Source organism: Melozone crissalis, unplaced genomic scaffold, assembly GCF_028551555.1.
Source record: "Melozone crissalis strain CALT ecotype California unplaced genomic scaffold, PUWL_Pcris_2 ptg000009l_1, whole genome shotgun sequence".
Classification (NCBI taxonomy): Eukaryota; Metazoa; Chordata; class Aves; order Passeriformes; family Passerellidae; genus Melozone; species Melozone crissalis.
This window is the reverse complement of record NW_026535787.1, coordinates 1,612,521-1,624,724: the sequence shown is the minus strand read 5'-3', so window position 1 is coordinate 1,624,724 and position 12,204 is coordinate 1,612,521. Positions and strand designations below refer to the sequence as shown.

The following is a 12,204-nucleotide window of genomic DNA, read 5'->3' as shown; positions in this document are numbered from 1 at the left end:
GTTTGTGAGGGATGAGGGTTGCCTGCAGCTCCTCAGTGCCCTGATCCACTGCAGGGTCAGACGCTCCAGTCCTCTCTGTGGGCTCTGGCCATTGCTGAGGGCAGTGAGGTTTTTAGATGCAGTTCTGCAGTTAATTCCCTGTGCAGCTAGGGCTGCCTCCAGGCTGGGCTGGGCTGGTGGTGCTGATTACAGAGGCTGAGTCCACACACCAGGGCTGGGCTGTTTCTGGTGGGTGACTCATGGACTCACAGAATGGTTTGGGTGGAAGGAACCTGCAAGATCCCCCAGTTCCACCCTTCCACTGTCCCAGGTTAATCCAAGCCCTGTCCAGCCTGGCCTTGGACACTTGCAGGGATCCAGGGGCAGCCACAGCTTCTCTGGGCACCCTGTGCCAGGGCCTGCCCACTCTCACAGGGAACAATTCCTGCCCAATATGCCATCTAAACCTACTCTTCATTTAGTTTGAAGCCACTGCCCCTTGTCCTGTCACTCCAGCCCCTTACAAAGAGTCTCTCTCCATCTTCCTTGCAGGCTCCCTTCAGGCACTGGAAGGCCACACTGAGGTCACCCCAAAGCTTCTCTTTTCCAGGCTGGACAATCCCAATTCTCTCAGCCTTTCCTCCCAGCAGAGCTGCTCCATGCCCCCTGCTCCATCATCCTGGTGCCACCCTGGGCTCACTCCAGCAGTGATGTCTTGGTGTGCAAACACACTAAACCTGCATTCTCCTGTCCTCCAAAGGCTGGATGGAGGCTTCACATGACCTGGCTGAAGGCAAAGCAACTGAATGCCTTTTTACTAATGCTTTTTTTTCCTTTGAATCCCAGAAAGTGTTGTTCTCCCTGGGTGGATCCTTCCTGTACTACGCTGACAGGTTCAAGCTGTACAGTGCCTTCTGTGCCAGCCACACTAAAGTCCCCAAAGTCCTGGTGAAAGGTAAGAGCTCCTTCAGAGCTGCTGTGGGAAGTGGATTTATAGAGAATTCTCAGAGTTTGGCAGAAGGCTCACATAGTATCTATCTGTATGTAAACTTTGAGATAGAAATGCTGACTTAGAATAATGAAAAAGATTATTAGAAATGAAATTTCGCATTTCATGACTTAGAAGAATGAAAGATTATTACAAATGCTGACTTAGAATAATGAAAGATTATTTCTTATTAAATAAGAAAAATGCCATGGAGTAGGACAGACATGGCTGAGAGAGAAATGGAGCTAGAAACAGGCTTCAAAGGATGACTTCACGAATAGCACTGGATACTTTGCAGACTATGGAACTATGAAAGATGCATTGTGATAAGATGCACAAGGGGTAATTTTAGATGATTGGCCTTAAGGCATTTACAGCGTGGTGTGGCAAAAGCTGACAGGCCAAGAAACACTTACAGTGTATTGGAATTAGGAAATGGTTGGCTGCTGATTGTGATGGGTGAATTATAACATCTGTATTGTCTCACCCTTCACATGAGACTGAACATGGAATCCAAGTTTTTAAAACTCCTCAGTTAACTTATTTCTGGTCAGAAAAGGGCATAATCCAGCAAGTTGTCCCAGCCACATGCTGGTTGTGGTCACTGTACCCCAAAGCTCTGAGGGCAGGAATGGGGGCACACTAGCAGAGGATCAGCCTGGGAGAATGTTTTATGGAAGCTGGTGGAATATTTTAGCCCTCTGTCCCCTCTGTCCTTCCTCTTGCCCTCACTGCAGTTTGCCTGAGGAGTTCCCAGGGCAGAGTTCCTGGCACAGCTTGGCTTGCTGGGCTGGAGATAGCAGCCCTGTGGTCCGGCTGCTGGGCCAGCTTGCCCCACAGGGATGTTTTCCGCTGTGGAAGTGGAAATCTCATGGAGCTACCAGTGCTTCGTGCAATTCCTTTTTGGCCAAGACATTAAACAAACAAATGGTTCCAGTTGTAGCAGCAATGCCATTGAGGGAGGAACTCTGGTTTTTCAAACAACATCTGCATGTCTGACAGTCAAGAATTTTGAGTTTTTTTGTTTCTTGGTTGGTTTGGGGTTTGGATTTTTCTGTGCACTTTTCATTTTTCATTTCTGCTTATAAACTTTTATTCCCTGTGCTGCAAATAATACTTGGCAGCTCTGTGGAATACATAAATAAATTATTTGTTGCTAGTCACATCCATGCTTTCTTTTGGCAGTATTTTATTGGACCCTAATGTTAAAGCTATAGACTAGGTAGATGTGGTTCTTTTGCTTTTCTTTTCCATTGCTGACTGTATTTATAAATGAGAAAGTGTTGTGCTTGAATTATGGTATAAACAGAACTTAAAATTCTATTTTAGAGGTAAATCTCCTCAGCAGCCTGGGAGTGTATTTCAGGTGTCACTTGGTGTCCTCAGCTGAGGTGCAGGTGGCTTTTGCACTTGAAACTCAAGCTGCTTTATGGAAATCAGGTGACTGCCTGCAAAAACCTCCCAGCCCCAGCAGGGGACATGACTCCAATAAAAGCAATTGTGTGGAATTGCTCCTGCACTGAATAATTTTTACGTCTATAAATACCACCTCCTCCTTCCTTCCCTCCTTATGCTCCAGTGGAGGGAGCAACAGAGAAAATGGCAATTTTATAAATTCATAGCAGTCAGGTAGAAAGGATTATGGCAGTCAGGTGTCCAGTCTGCCTGTGCTCCCAAAATCTGGAGCATTAGCCTCAGTTTGTGCTCCTGCCTCTCCCCAGCTCCTGCTGCTTGTTGTGACTCAGTGCTGCATTTTAAGGTTTAATGAGGTAACAAGAACCAGACTTGCCAATATTGTGGGTGCACCATGGCTTGGAAGCAGTGACTTCTCACAAATTTCCAATGTGAGACTTTGCTAAAAGGGAGCAGATGATTAGAACATGTAAAATAGCTGCCAGGCCAGAAGTCCTTTCTGCTCCTCTGAAGAGGCAGCTCCAGGTTCTGCTCCCTGTGACCAGGGACAGCACCCAGGGAAGGGCTGGAGCTGTGCCAGAGCAGCTTTAGGCTGGATTTTAGGGAAAGGTTCATCCCTAGAGGATGGACACGGCCCCACAGAGCCCCAGGAGCCTTTGGAGAGCTCTCCTGCGATGCCCAGGGTGGGATTGTTGGGGGTCTGTGCAGGGCCAGGGGTGGGACTGGATGATCCCTGTGTGTCCTTCCAGCTCAGGAGATTCTATCATGGGTAGTGCCATTAAAAATTGCCCTGCTGGAGGAGGATGCCTGCTGTGAAATCCTAAATAGCACATCCGGGGAGAGTGGCAGTGACTCAAATCCTGCAGGGCGTAAATCTAATTCTGCAGGCCCAATAAATCTGCACTTCCTCGCAGAATGCCTTCGGATAAACCAATTTAAACCTGGAAAAGTTGCTTTCTCATGATTTTTCATTGATGCCATGCCTCCTTTGAACCTGGCAGCCAAGACAGACACTGCTTTCAAGGCGTTCCTGGATGCCCAGAACCCGCGCCGGCAGCACTCCTCCACCCTGGAGTCTTACCTCATCAAACCCATCCAGAGGATACTCAAATACCCCCTCCTGCTCAAGGAGCTCTTTGCTCTCACTGACGTGGACAGTGAAGAGCATTATCACCTTGATGGTAAGCACTTAACCCCACTTTCCTCTGGCTCACCTCTGCTCTTGAACCTCCCCCCATCCCTTCCTCTCAGAGGGTTTAAAATCCCTTCTGCTCATCCCCTGTCTCTCTTGCAGTGGCCATCAAAACCATGAACAAAGTTGCCAGCCACATTAATGAAATGCAGAAAATCCATGAAGAATATGGGGCAGTGTTTGACCAACTCATAGCGGAGCAAACAGGGGAGAAGAAAGAGGTAACAATCAGATTTAGAGTTATTGTGGTGCCTGTTAAACTGGATCCATATTTACCTTTCCTGCTGTGCCACTGAAGTAAAGCCTGGTGCAAACAGATAATTCCCAGCTCAGTTGAAGAGCTGAACTGAAGTGAATTCAGACTTCACTGAGGGGAGGGTGAGGGATGGGATAACATCCCCCTGAACTGGGGCTGGCCCTCAGTTGGGCACTCTGGGCACCATAAGGACAAAGGTCTGGCTGGTGCACCTCCCAGCAGCTGGGAACTCCTTTCTTAGTGTGTTCCCAGCAATGTGGTGCCACAGAGGAGCCCTTGGGCAAGGTCAAGAGCCACAGCAGCTGTGGAGAGGGGCTGCTTTGGCCACTGCCCCTGATGCAGCCTCTAAACCTCACCCCAAACTGAATATGTGCTTAAATATTCCAACAAAATACGAAGAATCTGCTAGGGAGAAAAATGGACAAAGGGAAATGAAAGGCAAAAAAAGTCTGGTTTTGACCTTGACTTCCAAGAGCTGGACTCTTGAGTTTAACTGACCCTAATTTATGCTCAATAATTAAGGGTTTACATGCATCTGTTTGCAGTCAGCTGATTAAATACTCCAGAAGTTTGCTGGGGGCAGCTTTGCTCAGGACTAGACCTGATGCAAGTTCCCTCGAGCTGCAGACTGCAATCACATTCCTGGAGCTGATTCAAAGCCTTGCCTTTGTGCCTGTGTTGGCAGGTGGCCGACCTTTCCATGGGGGACTTGCTCTTGCATAACACAGTGATATGGCTGAACCCTCCTGCTTCCCTGGGCAAGTGGAAGAAGGAACCTGAGCTGGCAGCGTTCGGTTTGTATCCAGGACTTGCATTTCACACGCCTTAAATGGTGGCACAATTCACATTAAACACTGGCAGCTGTGCCTCAGCAGATGTTGAAAGTGTCTGAGCACTGCCTTCCCCAGGGCTGCCTGGAATTTAAACCTGGCCTTGTCTCTTGGCTGCAGGGCTCTCTTCTGCTCTCTGGTAGTTTTCCTGGCTTAGCTGGAAGGTTTGTGTGCTTGGGAATAGAGGAGAGCCATCCCAAGCCTTATGGATGCTCTGGAGGACAGGGGGAGATGGGCCTGGTCACTCTTAGCAAGGAAAGGCTGATGGGGGATTTGTGCCAACCCTCACAGATACCCCATCAACCCTCACAAATGTCCCATCAATGCACACAAATACCCCACCAACCCACACCAATATCCCCAAGGCTGTCACAGGATGGTGCCGCACTCTGCTCAGTGCTGCCAGTGACAGGGTGAGGAGCAGTGGCCATGAACTGAAACACAACGAGTTCCACCTCAGCCTGAGGGAGAATTTCTGTCCATGGAGGGGGCAGAGCCCTGGAACAGCTGCCCAGGGAGGGCCTGCAGTCTCCATCTCTGGGGACATCCCAAAAATCCCGAATTCCTGTGTCACCTGCTCTGGGTGACACTACCTTGGTAGGGGGGTTGGACTGGGTGACCTCCAGAGGTCCCTTCCAACCCCAGTTGTCCTGGAATTCTGGGATTCTGTGACTCCATAGCTTTTGTCTCTCACTTTCTCCTCCAGTGTTCAAAACTGCCGTGGTCCTTGTGTACAAGGATGGTTCCAAACAGAAGAAGAAACTGGTGAGTGTGCAGGGACTGTTTGGGTGGTGCCATGGGCATTTCTGGGGCTGTGATGGAATTTTGCTTCCCACAAGCCATGGAGCTGGAATGTGCTCTGGCATGTGTGGTCCCTGGTGTCTGAGGAGCTGGGTGGGCACAGCGAGCATTCCTCTGTCCTTTGTTGCCATGCTTGCCACATCCATTCCCTGCTGTGGGACTGTCCTGGATGAAGATGTCAGTGTGAGTGTGTCTCTTGGCTTGGATTCCTTGGTCAGTGTGAGTGTCTGAGAGCTGATTAATGTCTGTCACCTCACACAGTGCCCTGGATGTCGTGTGCCACCAGGCAAGTGCTGGCTGCTCTCAGCTACATCAGGAATCCTACTGGAGTTTGGGATTCCATGTTAAAGCTGAGCTTGGCAGTGCTACCACAGGGGCACAGTCTGTAGTGATACAGGGAAACCGGTGATCCCTACTTGTGGCATGAAGCAGAGAGGGGTTGGAGGTGGGGAAAGGCAGCTGGCACGGGGTGACTTCAGAGAGAAAAGGCAAACTCTGATGTATTCCTGAGTGTGTGTGCACCCAGGGCTGGGCTGGGTGACTCTGGAGGGCATTGCTGAGAGCTGAGGGGCCTTAGGGCTGCTTTAGTCCAGACTCCAGCAAGGTCCCCGCAGAGAGGCCCCGAGGGAGGTGTGGGCTGGGAAAACCAGGATTGCAGCAGCTCGGGAGCTGGGAGCCCTCAGCACAGGGCACAGCACTGTCTGCTTGCCCCAGGGTGTCTCCTCTCCTGACAGTGTTTGCAATTCTTCCAGGGAGGATCCCACAGAGCCTCAATCTATGAAGACTGGGATCCGTTCCGCTTCCGCCACATGATCCCTTTGGAAGCGCTGCAGGTGCGGGCCCTGGCCAGTGCAGGTAATGTCCCTGGAGTTGAAACCTGCCATCTGCCAGGCTTGCAGTGTGTGTGTGCCCTGGGCACCCTCCCTGGGCATGCAGCAAATGCTTTGCACTTATATGTGAAGATAGAAGTGAATTTCTGCCTGCTTTCCCTGTAGATGCAGAGACCAATTCTGTGTGTGAGATTGTCCACGTCAAATCTGAGTCTGAGGGCAGGCCAGAAAGGACGTTTCACCTCTGCTGTAGGTAAGTGGGACTCCCTGTTTTCTGTTTGCCTTAACAGCTGCATCTCTGCATCCCTGCTTGCCTGTGCCTTTTCTTTTGAGGCAATCTGGGAACTGTTAAACTGCATCCAGTGTTTACCTTTCCTGCTGTGCCACTGAAGTAAAGCCTGGTGCAAACAGATAAATCCCAGCTCAGTTGAAGAGCTGAAGTGAATTGAATTCAGACTTCACTGAGGGGAGGGTGAAGGGATGGGATAACATCTCCCTGAACTGGGGCTGGGATAACATCCCCCTGAACTGGGGCTGGCTCTCAGTTTGTCACTCTGAGCACCCTAAGGACAAAGGTATGGTTGCTGCACCTCCAGCAGTTGGGAACTCCTTTCTTAGTTGGGGAGAATGGGGAGAGTGTGTTCAAACCGAACTGCTGGAAGGTAGAATTTTGTACAACCTCTGAAAACAACTTGATCAGCTTTGCACCTTTATGGGAAAAGCCCTTATTGCAATTTTCCAGTTAAACTGCAGCACTGGGTCTTTATGGCAGGTGTTGTGTTCAGCTGGTTCCTTTCATGGCACCAGCTCCTAACCTCTGCACTTAAATGAGCATCCATTGTGGTGATGGTGTTTTTAGGGTTCAGGGAAGAACTTGGAACTCATGAGGATCCAACAGAGCTGGTGCCAAGCCAATTCCTACTCCTAGGAGGAGTTGCAGGAGCTGTGGGTGTGTTTGCAAGGACAGATGGACTGAGCACCACTGGATGTGTGCTGGACACAGCCATGTGTGGGTGGCACTGCAGGGAAAGGAAACCTCGAGAGGGCTGAAAGGCTGAATGTTTTATTAATGACCTGGGTGTTGGTTTCCTTGGATGCCCCCTGCAGTCACCATGGGTTTAGCTTTGCTTTGAAAAGACTGAGTTGAGGGGGGTGTTCTCTGGGGAAGCGCCTGCCAGTCAATTTGCACTGTCTGGAATCACAGAAGTGGCCATTATTTACCTCATTTACAGACAGCTATTAGCAGTTCCTAAGGGGTAACTCTGCCTTTTGTATTCCACCTCTTTTTCAGCTCTCCAGAGCACAGGAAGGACTTTCTGAAGGCGGTGCACTCCATCCTGCGGGACAAACACAGAAGACAGCTCCTTAAAACCGAAAGTTTGCCCTCCTCCCAGCAATATGTTCCCTTTGGTGGAAAAAGATTGTGTGCTCTAAAGGGTGCAAGGCCAGCCATGAACAGGGCAGGTACTGTAGGGCTACAGACTTTCAAGATCCCAGTAACCCCAGCAGCGTTGTAGGACACACAGTGGTGTCTGTCACGTGTATATTAGGATTAGCATTCTCTCCTGTGTATGTAAACACTGCTGGTTTCCCATGCTTCACTTCCTTGAGAGCCTTAAATTGCCTCTATTTCCCTTGCTTTGCACTCGAGGCTCAGCTTCAGAGCAGTGCTTCTGGCCTGGAAGGGAGATGGGATTCCTGGCAGTCCCCATTGGCTGTGCACTTTACTCCCAGCTGGGGTTCAGCTGAACAGAGCAGCAGCTGTGTGATCCTTAAAAGCATGTACGGAATTTTGGGGTAACCTGAGCACTTTTGAACTAAAATGCACAAGGAAAAACAGCTCCCCTGAGCTTGGTTTGAAGGGGCAGCTGTGGGTGTCCTCCACCTGAGCCTTTCCAGCTCAACTGCTAAAGGGGACATCCTCCTCCTTCCCACATTTGGAGAAGTTAGCACTTGGTACTCCTATTTTTGTAATGGCCTCTCCTAAGCCATGGATTTTCCTTTGCAGTTGACTTCAGGGAAAAGCAGGTTTTCATTTTCAGAACTCTAGATGCTGGAGGGAAGAAGTATTTGCTTCCAACCCCAAAGTACACGGCACAGCTGCGTGTTTTGTTCTGGTCTGTTGTGTATTTCTTGTTCTGCTCAGTAGATCCAGCCCTGTAGAGAGCCAGACTTTCTGTGCCTCCTCTGACCAGGGCAGGCCAGGCCAGCACCAGCTGAGCCCAGCTTCTCACTCAGTGCTGCTGGAGATGCCAGACCTCCTTTCAGATTGGCTCTGTGGGGCATTTGTGTGATGAGTTCTGCAGGGATTGAAATCCCACCTTGGAGTCCAGACCTCTCCCTACAGAAAAAATTTGCAGCTGCTGAGCCATTGTAGTTAATGCACCTTGTGGGGCTCAGGGATGTTAAAATGTGACCTGAACCCCAAGGCAGAGCTGGATAAACTCATCCTGCAGTGCTGAGGTGCTGTTCAGTACAGGGGAGCAAACTCCAACCTCAGAGCTCTGTGTGTGCCCCTGAAGCACTGTGATGCTTGCAGGATTTACCCCTGCTTGGGAAGATGTTCTGACACAGAGGATGGGAATTTGCTAATTGGGCCAGTTGCTGAGTAGATGGAACTTCTGACAGCTCTTCTGGGTTGGGAGAGCTGTAGGAAAGCTGCTCTGAGCCCAGATGTCCCTCCGCAAGGTGTGAAGCTGTTGGATTTTGGGGTGTGCTGGCAGCAGGGGCTGCGAGTGAGAAGCTGAGCTGAGCAGATGCCCTTGGTGCTGGCTGGCTGCCCCGTGCTCAGGAGGAGCAGCTCAGGAGGGCCATGATTTGTGGCACGGTGGTTCCAGAGACCATGATCTGTGACACGGTGGATCCAGAGGCCGTGATCTGTGACATGATGGATCCAGAGGCCATGATCTGTGGCACAGGGGATCTGAGCAGCAGGAACTCCTCCTGTGGCCACAGAGGCCTCATGGCGAGGAGGTGAGGATCCATGGCCACAGGGAGATGGGAGTGACGGGCCCTGCCCACCCCAGACAGGACTTAGCTTTAGGGCAGAGTTGTGCCGTGTGTAAAACACCTGTGGGGTTTTATCTTTGTGTGTGCAGTGTCAGCCCCCAGCAAGTCTCTGGGGAGGAGGAGGCGGCGGCTGGCCCGAAACAGGTTTACCATTGACTCGGAGGCCCTCCACGGCAGCAGCCCCGAGAAAGAGCCCGCGCAGGGAGGGGACACTGACCGCTGGGTCGAGGAGCAGTTCGACCTGGCGCAGTACGAGGAGCAGGAGGACGTCAAGGAGACCGACATCCTGAGCGACGACGACGACTTCTGCGAGGCGGCGCGCGGGGCGCAGCGCGAGCTGCGGGAGCGGCTGCAGGCCACGTCGCTGCGGCCCGGCCCGGCGGGCGACGCGCACGCCGCCAGGATGGCCCAGCTGAGGAAGCAGGCCGCCCTGCCCGCCATCAACGGCGCCGCCGAGCCCCACGGCGAGGAGGTCATCTGGGTGCGGCGGGAGGACTTTGTGCCCGGCAGGAAGCTCAACACCGAGCTCTGAGGCGGCCCGGGCCCTGCGTGACCCCGCGGGGCGCGCGCTTGCACACACCGCTGCGGCAGCTCTGCCGGCCCCAAGCCGTGCGGCCGCGCTCAAAACCAGGAATGAAACGAGCTTGAGGTCCTGTCTTGCGATAACCAAGGGCTTTCACACTACTTTATTTATTCTAAAACAATCAGGGGCTGAAATTGAGTACGGGGAGAAGGTAATCACTGGAAAACAAATGACTCTGGGTGTCTTAACCTCTGTGCAGCCGATGGGCTCCGGCAGGAGCGCGAGGACAGAGGGGTTGGTGAAAGCCGTCGGTCGTAGGCTCATCTCCTTCACGAGGAAACTGCCTTTTTAACCTGTACAGTCACAGTACTCTGACTCCCTTTCCCTCTCTAAATGTAAGAGAATATTCATGTATTTTAGGAACGTGTGAGGAAAGGTTTGGGATTTATGTCGTGTTCAGTCCTCTTGGTCTGTGGCTGGTCTAATTTAATGTCAATGTTGGAAGCTCTAGTTTTGCATACTCTTGTAAAGATGCCAAACTCTCTTGGAAGAGATCCAAATTTAACACTTGAAGAGATATTTTTTTGTATTTTACCTGAGATGCAGGGGCACAGAGGGGTAAGAGATCTAGGGTAGCTCCACGTCTAGGATACGAGGCTAGCTTTTTGCAGAGGGTTAGGAACGGTGGTTTTATATTAAAAGATGAACTGGAAAACTCTTATTTAGGTACAACTTTCTTCAGGAAAAGGTTTATTGTATATGTTTGAGACTGGAGTTTAGTTAGCTAATAAAAAGAATAATAATTAAATGACATGACTGAATTGCAGTGGAGCAAAGGGATCTGTGGCGTGCCCTTGCTGGAGGCACAGATCCCTCTGCCCCACTCTCTCTGGCAGAGTTTGGGCTTGGGGGACAAGGAATTCATGGCCAAAAAACTGACCTCGCCCGCTCTCCTACTGTGGGTGAAACTAGTGTATTTTAATTCCTTTATAAAAGCTTTTCCACTGCACTATAGGATCAAAAAAGTTCTACACAGGTAAACTTCTTTAACATTTTAAATCTTTTATTTAAACATCTAAAACAGGGTAAAATGTGACTAAAATCTCGTGGTTTTTAAGTAGACTTCCAAATACGAAACACAAAATAGCACTTTTTTTGTTTTTAGGATTTATATAGCTTTCCCCATTGCAGTCTCACCTATAGGAAAAATTAAAAAAAAGGAAGATTATATGAAATTTTGTTTCGTTTTGTCGGTATCTATTGGTGTTTGACACATCACTAGGTACTTTGAGAACCTGAAATTTTATAATAGCCTTAGGATTATATTTTATAAAATCCACTCTGACTATATTTTAAAACATAACAAGAATTATCCCCTTCCCCCCAAAACATCCGTCACTGTCTGTGTGTCCCAGCTGGCATCCTCCCCTCCCTCCCCTGGTTTCTGGTGCACTATACTTGACTTACGGAAGCTTTCTCTAGTAACTTTTTGCTATCTCCTGGTTTCTTTTGGTAAGAGCTTTAGAAGAGTTTCTACCCCCTTTGTATGACCACCTGGTTGTTTTTGTACCATCACCTGTCGGTGTCCCACGTGCTGGAGGGTTTGGCTGTCCTGGGCTGCTCCCAGAGGAGGCAGTCAGCACTCAAATACTGGAAGGCTGGTACTGGCAAGGTACCGTGGCTCTTGTACATAATGTCATGACATGTCCATGTCAAAGGTTCTTATATATTTCTTTTATAAGCTGAAAGAAGGTCTATTTTTATGTTTTTAGTTCTATGAATGGAACGTTGTAAATGCCTGTCGGAAATAAAATACTGGAGGAAAAAAGAACCAAAAATAGCTGCAGAGAGTGGTGTGTGGAGAGGTCGCAGGAGGGCTGTGAGGTGGGAAGGGTGGTACCAGGGAGGAGGTCCTGCATTCCCAGCTGGAAAGGAGCCCTCAGGTAAGGCTCTGCTCATGTTGTGGTGAGGGGACAATTCCCATTTCCCCTATGGCACTCAGACACAGCCATTCCTGCTGCTTTTCCAGCTTGGGAAGGAATACCCAGGTAAGGCTCTGCTCATATTGTGGTGAGGGGACAATTCCCATTTCCCTCATGGCATCCATAACCAGCTGCTCTTCCAGGCTGGTCACAAGAACCTTCAAGTGAGTGTTCCAAAGAAAAAGGTAAAGAGCAGCAAATTCCCCAGTAATTCCAATTGCATTGGCGAGCTCCCCAGTCTCTCCGTGGCCAGTTCCTTGGCCAGTCCCTCTCCCTTTGGGGTGCTGTGTTTCCCCAAATTTGGTGAGTGTGGTGTGGGTTGGTGTTGGCACAGCAGTGGGCGAGCATGGGCACCCACGGGTGGCACTCTGGGGCATGACAAAAATGACACAGGGGAAATG

At 50.2% G+C, this 12,204-nt stretch overlaps 1 protein-coding gene across 5 annotated transcripts in view; it reads left to right on the top strand.

Annotated features, from left to right (window-relative positions):
- The window catches only part of TIAM1 (TIAM Rac1 associated GEF 1), a 143,732-nt gene extending 132,079 nt beyond the window's left edge, over positions 1-11,653 (top strand). For all 5 annotated transcript variants that reach the window (XM_054270207.1, XM_054270203.1, XM_054270204.1 and 2 more), the window contains 9 exons: positions 826-934; positions 3,382-3,561; positions 3,675-3,793; positions 4,514-4,622; positions 5,365-5,423; positions 6,212-6,314; positions 6,455-6,542; positions 7,581-7,753; positions 9,388-11,653. In XM_054270207.1, the coding sequence (XP_054126182.1) occupies positions 826-934; positions 3,382-3,561; positions 3,675-3,793; positions 4,514-4,622; positions 5,365-5,423; positions 6,212-6,314; positions 6,455-6,542; positions 7,581-7,753; positions 9,388-9,830 (1,383 nt within the window). In that variant the 3' untranslated portion in view covers positions 9,831-11,653. The remainder of the gene's footprint in view (positions 1-825; positions 935-3,381; positions 3,562-3,674; positions 3,794-4,513; positions 4,623-5,364; positions 5,424-6,211; positions 6,315-6,454; positions 6,543-7,580; positions 7,754-9,387) is intronic.
- The last annotated feature ends 551 nt before the right edge of the window (positions 11,654-12,204 follow it).